At 32.0% G+C, this 11,487-nt stretch overlaps 1 protein-coding gene across 1 annotated transcript in view; it reads right to left on the bottom strand.

Moving 5' to 3' along the window:
• Positions 1-11,487, bottom strand: part of LOC102681938 (hemicentin-2-like) — a 148,312-nt gene that overhangs the window by 50,980 nt on the left and 85,845 nt on the right. The window contains exon 2 of the mRNA XM_006612762.2: positions 2,908-3,040. Coding sequence (XP_006612825.1) covers positions 2,908-3,040 — 133 coding nt within the window. The remainder of the gene's footprint in view (positions 1-2,907; positions 3,041-11,487) is intronic.

Raw genomic sequence — 11,487 nt, 5'->3', positions numbered from 1 at the left:
AAGAAGAATCGACGATCGAACGCGGGCCCGGATGGAAATCGAGGCGATTCCCGGCTCGCTCGAAGGTTTTTATTGGAAATCACGAGAGGCGGATTTGAGAGTCGAGGCGAGGATCGACGGCGCAACCGTGACTACCGTGCCGCGATAACTCGAGAACTGGTCCCTCGTGGCTTCTACGTCGTATGTTGTGTTTACGTTTCTTTTGAAAAGTTTTGATTTGTTAATGGATAGTGTGTATATTACAATTGTGGATTCTTGGAATAATTTAATCCATTGTTTATAAATCGTATTAGTCATAGTTGTGAAGAAAACAATGTTTGGTCACTGTAATGTAGCGATAATAATATTTTAATAATTTGTATTATTACATGAAATTATATATATTACAAAAATGATTTACTAGTAATTTATTAAAATAATTTATAATAATTTAATAATAATAATAATTAATAATAATAATTATAAATTATTATAATTATAATAAATTATAATTAAATAATAAATTATTATAATTATTATTATTAAAAGTTAAGTTAAAGTTAAATTATATCTTTTTATGTAAAAAAAGTATAATGAAATTACCTTCATATCTTTACAATGTACTTGTTATATACGTATGCTCTTCGATTAAATCTACGTTTCAATAGAATTATCCTTACTCGCTATTTTATAAAAGAACAGACTTTCATCTCTGTTCATTCCTATATATACATTCGATAATAAACTATTAACCGTCGTGAAAGAACGACCATTCGCATAATGCACACGATTTAAATATTTCCAAGGAGAGTAGCGAATGAAATTGAACAGATTCAATTTTATGAAACGATGTCCCTACAGGGCAATTGAAGAGGTTGTTCAGAGATCTCACAAATATTACTAGAAATTTCATGAAAAGTCGAAGGTTGTCTAGTCCGAAGAAAATAAAAAGAGTAAGGAAACGTAGAAAATCGGGGTCATCCAGGGAAATGAAGTAAGTAGATGAATCGATAATCGAGAGAATCGAATGAACCAGATGGAGGAAAGGAGGTGAAAGGTTCAAATGGCCGAATAAATCGGTGTAATGTGATTACGAGTCACAGAACACGCGACAGGGGAGATAATACGAGTGAATACGAAAGGATAAGATTTAAAAAACGTTAACAACTTAATCAACTTAACTAAAAGGGATTCCAAATATAATATCATAATTCGTCCAAGTTTTCACGATATGCAGAGGAGTAGATTTACATATATAAAACAAGCCAACGCTTATCTCTCGACATGGGATTTGGCTCGAGGGCAGAACTAGCGTTCCGTTTTTCATTTCTCGTTGGATTAGTCAAAAAATTACCCCTGTTTATCAAGGCATACTCTACGGTACTTACTATTAGTCATAATCACGAGTGCTGTTCGCTTTCCCTTTAGAATGCACGTTTTCATTATGCTGCATTAATTTAGGAAATCTGAGAGCCTATTTATTTCTCATGCATATACGAACAAATTTAGCGTACATTGATAAGTAGGTTATGAAATATTGTGCGAGCCATAAAAGATTTGAAACATTACTTCATTAAATCAAGTACATCTTAGTAATAAATTTTTAGAGTAGAATATTTTTGCAAATATTAGAAAATAGTATATAATTTACTTTTTCTGTGACCCATAATCTATCCAACCTAATTTTCTTCGTGTTAAAATCCATGACTTTTATATCTCGTAAGAAACTGATATAAATCTGGCAATAAAAGTCATTTTATTAACAATTTACGACATAATTTATTTACAAAATCGTATAATTCTGGTAGGAATATCTGACTTACGAGTTATTTTACTTGTAAAAAATATAACAAAAAAAAAAAGAAAATGTTTCACATTTCCTTCCATAGCTGTTTAACAATCGATAAAACAACAATTATTGATGCTCCGTATATGAAATTTCGTACATATTTCCAAGCTAAAAGAAAGTCAGAGTCTTAATTCACTTAAGAAATGCGAAACGTACCTTCTTTATTACCTGTTCATGAAGCAAAATGTCAGCGACAAATCGAGGAAAACAAGGGGAAAGGCAAGGAATGATATTTCCCGTCTTTAACAGTCTGGCGCACGTATGATAAGCGAGGAAGCGTGCCTAGCCATAAATATTTTACAGCTTCAGCCGGAGGAAGAGTACGCGGAAAGCTCGAAGTCGAGAAAGATACAAGGGGGGCGCGTCTGTCTGCCTCTAAATTTAAGGTTCCCCCTTCCACGGGGGGAGGATTAAACTGACTTTACAACAGGCGACGACCTATGCGTCCGCGATTCATATACCTCCGCCCTTTCTCTTTTTTGGACAGAAGCGGAGGAGAGAAAAGGAGGGAGGGAGGAGACGATGCATCGCCTGCCCCCGCACATATCTTACACCTTATTACATTTCTTAAATATGACCCGAGCAGCGCCAAGAGATTCCACGCGATCCCGGTGTTTCCGCACCCTCTTGGTCGAGGGAGGGTCTGTCGCGCTTCTTTGCGGGGCAGGGGAGGGGGAGGCGAGGTTCGAAGGTTTGCGGGCCAAGCACCATTCTATATGCAAAATTTCACGGGTCGCGGAAGCGAAATAGCGAGTCGGCAAGCAAATGAAGTTCGCCGTGGAAAATAACGCGAGGAATTTCTGGACCGTCCTTTATCCACCCCTACGGCCACGCCCGCAGTGCTCCTCGTTTTATTTCTTCCGAGCAATTTATATTCCCGGATTATCGAGTTTCGGGAAAATTTTAGATGACGCCCCAACCAAACGCGACATGTAACCGTTGGTAGAGAATTTCTGACGAATTCGTGACTTTTTATCGCGGTCACATCGAATCATGATGATGAGTGGAAGGGGCTGGGGATAAAGAATTTAGTTTGTTTCGATCGATTGCAATTTCGATTTGCGTTATTGTTAACTCACCTGTAGATGGGTTCTCCAGCTCCACCCTCCTTGTACCACAGTACCATGCTCACTTCGTCGTTGTCGGCAGAACGAATATCACAAGGAAGGTGCACTTTGTTTCCTACAACCCCGCTGATAGTAATCACTGGAACTGCAAATGAAAAAATGAAAAATGTTATTAGTTAATTGTATTACGATAAAATGAAGTAAAAGTTGTTTAAGCTTGAAAACTTGTTGATCAAGTTTGAAACTTTTATTTTTCTTCAATATTCTTACGGGGGATACTTGATGATGTAATCACAATTAACTGAAGATTAATAGAGAAGTCTTGAGAATTTTATGATAACCCTTGATTCGTAGAACATGAAAGATATAAAGATTTTATAGTTTGAAATACTTAAAAAATGGAATAAACTAATATTTTATAAACTGTAATATTTATTTTATACAATACAATGTATATGTACAATATAAATTATCAGAAAAAGTATCGAATAAATGATAGTTTTCAAACTTCAAGTATTACTTTCTTAGAATAAATAGTCTCAATGCAATCTTAAGCTTTACTTAAAGTTTACATTTTCCTTCTTGACACAAAAATGTATCTATAAAATATTAAAACGAAACAATAAATCTATCTTATACCTCTAACATTTCTTTAGATATAAAAAAAATATTCTTTATATTCAACTTTAAACATTGCTTTTACCCATTCGAGTATGAACAATTCTTCAGAAATTTTATCAAGAACCAACAATCGAACAACTTCTCTTCCAAAGACGAACAGAAGAAACCTCTTAAAAAAATTTGCTAAAATCCACTGTCACGATCCAAGTATATTAACCAACAAACTAGAAAGGAATTAAATCATACGGAGTACGCGGATCAGCGAGGATAATTAACCGCATTCGTTTCCTCGTGGGCGGATTGGATGGTTTTACAAGGCAATAGAAATCCGACCAAGATGGTGCACAGAGAAGACATCCTTGGGGATTAGGTCTCATTACACGGGAATTCAGTGGCAGACATACGCGTTGACGGTTCAACTCGTGGCTTGCCGAGTTTAAGGCAGTCGTCGGCTGACTCGTTTTGCCAGGTTCACGATGCTGACTGTGGTTAACGAGGGTGGTTTGATATCCTCGCCACCCCTGCCCGATTAGATTTACATGTAGATGGAGTTATCACGTTTTAACGAGATACAGGGTGACGAGGTGTATCCGCCAACACCGCCACCCCTTATCTCCCTTCTTCCTTGATTGACATGTTTGCCATCGTTGTCAGACGAAAATCAACGATTGCACCACTGCTCCCAGGACTGATCGTTCCCAAGGATCTCATCGATCACTGACACTCTGCACCACGCTTGTAATGGACCCGCTGTTACATAGATTTCCATCTTAGGTCGATCATGCACCCTCTTGCAAAGTTGGGAAACACAGCCGCGAAAATCGAGGAACCGTTGGGGATGGATAGGTGGATGTGTGTCTGGAGATGAACCGTTGTAAAGTTTGTCCGCCAATTCTGACTGAAATTATCATTGATCGGACAAGTTTCCACGTTAAATTTCTTGTAAGATTCGTGAATTCCATTGTCAAATTTGTTCGAGGATAGGAAAGATAAAGAAACAGATAATTTTGTTTGGAGTAATATTTACACGATAAATAATTGGAATTCCTTTTGTGATAAATTTGTATCTATAACACATAAATAATAAATGATAAATGATAAATAGATAATATTTGGATTAAGTGTATTTTAACAATTGTATATAAATTATAGTTGTAGGAATCTATTATATTAATTATCCTAATTATATCAATCTATCTAATATTAATTATTTTAAACTATTGTAATACATTTATCGATAATCACTTTATAAAATATTAAAATTTTTAATCACTGAAACGTGAATTCCAAAAATTTCTCTCAATTTTTCATTGTAGCGATGTCAATCAATCCAATTGAAGAGTATCTTTGAATCTCTGAATAATTAATAAGCCAAATCAATTACCAAATTGAACAAAAAACTAATTCGAATTTATCCCATTAAGATATATCACTCAACTATAGAAAACGCGAACGTATTGTTAACATTATACGACTTGTTTTCATACGATAAACAACTTGTTAAATAACGATAAAAAAAATAACAAAATATCCCCATAAAGATTCACAAAATGCTTGCTATCTTTAGACAAAATTCCACAAATAACTAAGAAAAGCAATAACTTATAAAGTTCGTCCCCTTAACCATTAATGGCTAAAGCCGTGAAAGTTTATCATCGATTTACCACGAATGAGTTCTTCACCATTTTCCTCCATAGTTGGCCGATATATCGGTCGTCTAATTCGCCGGATGTGTAGCGTGCATCGCGATCCGTTCCATGGCGAAGAATCCTCGAACGCCCACGTCGTTCCCGGTACGGATCGATGCCACGACTCACGATTCATAAATAACCTTTCTACGCGGAAAACGAATCCATCAACGAATCCATCAACGAATCCCGTTTCTTAACTAGCCAATTCGAGGTAACATCAAACGCAACACTCGCCTTCTTTTCCATTCTTTCCTTCTTTTAGGCCTTTATGTTGGTGGCCTCGTAAATAAGTGATCTTCTCGTTTCAAGGAATGCGCGGGAACATCTTGAATTCCACGATCCGGATGATCCCTTTCGTGCCAAGAATATCGGTTGCGTTTATTTTCTTTTTTTTTCTTTTTTTTTTTTATTGGATGCGTAAATTTAACTAGCCTTATTTTTCTTCAATGTTTTCGTTTCTCCCCGCTTCGGCGAAATGAAATATAATATTATTCCACTTGAGAGAATCCGTATTCGATCCTTTTCTTTCCTCTCCTTTGTTCGTGTTTCACGAGAAACGATATTCTTTCCCAATGCGATATTTTCTGATAGTTTATCGATGTGCTGAATTATTTTTTATGCGGAATTTAAGTGGAAGGATTGTAAAGATTGGCTGATAGATCGATTTTTGTTATTATTTTCAATTGATATATTAAATATATAATTTTATTTACGATGTATTAATAAAATTGTTTAATAAAATTGTGTTGTAAAGTTTTATTGAAATTTTAACGAATGTAAAAATATTTAATGTTTATTAATATTTATACGTAATACATATGTGATAGTAGCTAGATGAAAATTATTGATATTATAAATATTTTATTTCTATATATATTTCAATCGTTTCTTAATAAATAAAAGACTATAAAGAACTATAAAGAACTCAGGTTGAAGTAATTAATACTTGGCCCCAGGAATAAAAATATCAAATTCTGATTCTACTCACTCTTGTCGTTGTAATCTAGATTCGTACGGCGATAGATCTTATTTCTGTGTTAATTATTTCCTCGAGTGGCATACAGGATCGTTTTACGATAATGGTGGAACGAAGTGAAGCTATTAAGATATACTAGCCAGTCGTCGTTCGAGTATCGTTCGTTATCTTTCCCGTGATATTAATGCAACTGTAAAAGGATAGCGTTAACAGGAAAGGGTTAAAATGTCAAGGTTCATAGTCATAAAGTAATAATAACAAGAGTAATTTTTCTCAATCCTATGAGGATCTTTTCTCTCCTTGATGTTATTAAATTATTAGTGTAATGTACCCTGAACTTTGTAATTACTTTGTAAGTTTTTATGCTAATGATTACGTGATCAAATCTTTTGTGATTCTTTATATTACAAATTATGAATTCTGTTTGATTAATTTTCTTTATGAACGCAATATTCTAATTTTTTTACTCTCTTTTTATTAAAATGGTGTTTAATTAAGTTTAAATTCAAAGAAAAATGTATAACTCAATAATTCATTATTTATTTTCGCGAATAATTTCTGTGCATTTTTATCAAGTAACTTGAATTATTATTATCTTGTACAATTACAAATAAACGATTATTTTTCTTCCAATTTAGATCAATTATTGTATATAACATTTATATTGTAATTTATCTATAAATTTTTCTATGAATTTAATATTATATTTAAAAGAATTGTATCAAGAAAAAAACAGTTTACTTTATATAAAAGAATTTAATTTATAAATCTTCTTTTTTATTATATTATAATAATATTTGTGTGTTTATATTTGATGAATAATATGTTTTATTATGTAAGAATAATTTTGGATGAAAAAATATCCCAATAATAGATATATATATCGCAGAATATAAATTTGAATTATCTCGATCGGCTTGCATGCCGAATCGTAATACCGATCATACCGCTAGGCGGCTTCGAGTACTCGCTAGTGCAATATCACCCTATAGACTATATATAACTACCGATCTGCATCATTGATTAACAGTTTTCTATATAAGGGTGTTATTTTACATTTTTGTTTTTACATTTTGTTATAGTATATTGAGTAAGGCATATTAAGCCTAGTGTGTTGTGTGTACGTGTGGCTGTTTATTCCTACCCTCTTCCGGAAATAATTGTAAGTTTTTGAACATAATTTATATTATATTGTCTTGTTGTTTGTCCATATAATGGAATGTGATAAAAATCACATATATTTACTTGTGGTTGATATTAAAATTATTGGTATTTATTTGTGATATATTATTTGGTTTCATACGAAACCAATATAAATAAATCTAGTATTTTCTATTATTATATTTTGAAATTAATTAAAGTTATAAATGATTAACTTATTAGTATTTATAAAAAAAAATTAAAATTCGAATTGTATTTAGATTTGATAGTCAAGATTTCCTATAATTTCTGTAAAAAGTTAGAATATTTATTTTATTATTGAAAAATATTTTTCTAATTTTTATTTTTATTTCACTATAATAATTTTAATAATTAATTAATAATTTATTTAAATTAAATAAGTTTTAAATTAAATAAATTAAATAATACATATTTTTTAAATAAACTTAATTATTTAAAAAATTTTATCCTATCATTCAATAGTAAATTCATTTTTTAAAATGTTCTTTAATTGGGAGGGTTCTTTAAAATTAAATATAATTAAATAATTGGGATAAAATTAAAATGAATATTTGAGAACGATATATAATATTCATTATTAATTATTCACAATATTGCTTTACAATGCAGTTTACTATCGATCAAGTCCTTTAACTAGACTCGACCGACAGATGAAACTAGATTGGCTGATTGTTTATTAAATGTTGCCAAATTATTAATGCTAATAAGCCATGGTTTGCCGAGCACGCGTTCGTATGAAACCAAATAAGCGACGGTGGACGTCGAAAATATCTGGCAGTGACGCATGTGGGTGGCTACATGACGTCCACCGATCAAAATTATTGTAATATTCGAATACAGCCGTGACTCGAAAACATCACCTCTGTCCATAAGTGACTAATGAATTGAGAATTTATGTTAAAGCATTTTAATATTGTTTATAACAGATTATCATTTCATAATAAGTTGATAAATGAGATATAATGTTGTATAATTAAATCGTATTATTAATTTTCCTAATATGTAGTTAATGAAAAATTTATTAATTATATTCAATAATATTTTATCTTTATAATCTACTTAGAATTTTGATTGTTTGTTGAACAATCGTCAAATTTGGATTGTAGATCTTTTGTTTTTTATGTTTATTAACTTATATTTCTAATATAATTCATCAACAATTCATCACAATAGAATTTAAACCAAGATATCGTAATGATTAATAACTTAATTCAGAATATTTTCAATATTTATGTACGCAATGTATATCATAAATCTTTTTATATATTGAAAGATGTGAAGACACAGCTATGTTACTTCCTGATTCGAATAAAGTACCATTCGTTTTTCAAACAATCAAAAATCTTTTCATATAAGAAAACACGGATAAAACAGATTACATACACACGGCATCAGAAAACATACAATTCTCATTTATGTTTCTTAATGTCCTTTGTACAGACATTCATTCATTCATTTCATTTTTGAAGTGAAGGGAAGGAAAAGGGGTAACTATTAAAATGGCAGTCGCTGGAAGAAAAATTCCCTTGGCACAGGGGACGATTCCTCTGTTAAGTCCAGATGTATTGTGGACCACAATGTAGCAGGTAGATTAATGGTTTCTACTGGTGCTTGAGAGAGCTTTTTATGGCGAAAGGTGCCCATGCTTGGTATAGAGTGCCGCGACGGGCACAGTTCAGGTTCCACTCAACCAGTAAAACTTGTAATTACTGTAAATCGCGATGTAATTGCCGTAGTAATTACCGTGGAGCAAAGTAGGCAGCCGGTTCGCGTAAATAAAGCTGTGCTTGCAAGCTTACCCGAGCAACCCCCGTAAATTTCAATCGTGAATGTTTCATTTGTTATGGAACCGCTTTTAATCGTCCACCTTGCTCTCTCGGCTCTATTAACCCTTCTGTTGGATATCGTTTTTCCTAGTTATCGATTATTTTTTTCTTTTATTATTTTTTTTTTCTGTAGAGATAATAATATCGTTTATGTCACTTTGGATATAATGCTAAAGTAAGGTATTTTTAAAGGTATTTTGCGTATGGTTAATTCATTAATTTATCCGTAGTGTAATTCATTGATGAATATTAGTATTTTATATGTTTTTGATTCACGTGACACGTAATTTGTTAAGCAATTTTGCTTTATATATTAGAGCCTAGTATGACACTGTACGGTTAATAATTATCCACTTCAATAATAATAATTATGCAATGTAAAGATTAAAAATTCTAATTCAATTCTATTTCAAAGAGAAATTCTAGAAATTCTCAGATGATTGTATTTTTTAAATTTCTGATAGCCAACTATCTCACAATTCGGAGACACCCTATACGCAGTTGTCGCGATTTTATGGATTCCCTTTGACGATCCCCATCTCAGAATGAGATTATGTATATCTCCGATTTACTTTACTAAGTACGCAAAGCCGATTTAAGAATGAGCTGTGACTACAAGGATGCGTGTTTTTCTCTTTTACAATCGATTCAAAGAGTACCGTCTATCTAATTACCATTACTGCTTTAAAGTTTGGCAATACTTTCAAATATACGGCCATCCTACCAAGTTATATTGCAAATTCTTTTAGGATCTCGAAAGTACAGTTTTCTCGTTTCCTTTCAGTTGTAGAGAAAAGATAGATGAGAAATTATTTTTTCGCAGAAATATCCCGAGAAATCCATTCGTATCTCGTCCAAAGTAAATTATGTTTTTAGAGGATTCATCTTATAGTATGACTAATTTTAAATGGAATTTAGAATTATTATATTTTTCATTTGCTGATAATATGAAATATATATTTATATGAAGTATATATAATGCCATTTCAAATATATTTTAAATTTCAAATATATTTTAATTAAATGAATTATATATAAAATGATTCAAAGATTAAAAGATAGGATATATTAATCAGAAACTATTTTTTATCTAGTATTTAATTACTTTCTATATCTTTAATTAATTAATGCTTTATCAAAATTTGTCTTAAATTATCCTTCATATTTATATTATATTTTATTATATGAAAAATTCTATTGTTGCCAGGATAATGCTATAAAATTTTTATAACATTAACGAATTTATAATCATTTCCATATATGATTTGACACAAAATTGTTTAATTATTTGATGGCCAATTATATATGCTTCAATAAATAATATATTATGATATGACATAGAAGTTAATTAGTTTCTCTTTATTATCAATAATGTAAATCATTTAATTAATAATAACATTATTTCCATTTAATTTTCTATCGTTAGCTAATAACGTTGTGTAAAATGGAAAATATGATTATTATTAACTGAAAGATATTTTTAAGTAAATGATATTAATATATCAATTTTCTCTACATAAATTATATTTTACATTTATAATAGATCTAATAAAAATTATAAAGCAACAAATTTTATTTCTCTTCTAACCTTATCACACTATTAATTAAAATATATCGATTAAAACAACAATCCTTATTTATTTATTCTTATTAAATTCCTCCTTCCCATACTTAATAATTTTAATCTCAATATTCCCTAAATTAATCGACTGTCTCTGTTCGCGCGCTTGCAAAATTTCAAACATCACAATGCCTCCGTTCGAAAGAAACCAAAGGAAAAGGAGGAAGAAGAAAAAAACCGAATACAATAATGGAAAAACATCCTGTTGTTATTCCTGGTAGGCCGTTTTATTCACGCAGAGCTATCAATAAAGAAAGGCCAAATTTTCTCGTAGGAACGGGAAAAGGCCAGGTTGAATACTCATAGCTGCTCTTTACGACGTTCCACAGTCGCATCACGATCCCAGTTTCCTCCGCGAGTAACAGCTTTCCTACAGAACAGAACAGTTCTGTAGCGAAGCTTTACAGTTCTCCAGTTGCGCCGGAGACATTAATCTCCCTTATGAGTTACGACGTGTGCGAGAACATATACACACATACGCGCGCCCCCATGTCTCGAGAACCGAGTGGTTCCCGACGCTCGATATTTATACAAGTATATATATTTATACGCGTGACGCAAGGGTTTCGCAATCGACACGGTGGTGTATCGAAGAAGCACGGGCCATAAAACGGCACGTGCTGCTACTCGGAGAGGAAACTCAGCGAGAGAAGGAGAAAACAAGAAGGAGAGAAA

Source organism: Apis dorsata, unplaced genomic scaffold, assembly GCF_000469605.1.
Source record: "Apis dorsata unplaced genomic scaffold, Apis dorsata 1.3 scaffold_126, whole genome shotgun sequence".
Classification (NCBI taxonomy): Eukaryota; Metazoa; Arthropoda; class Insecta; order Hymenoptera; family Apidae; genus Apis; species Apis dorsata.
The sequence above is the reverse complement of the archived record's forward strand: the minus strand, read 5'-3'. Positions and strand labels throughout refer to the sequence as shown.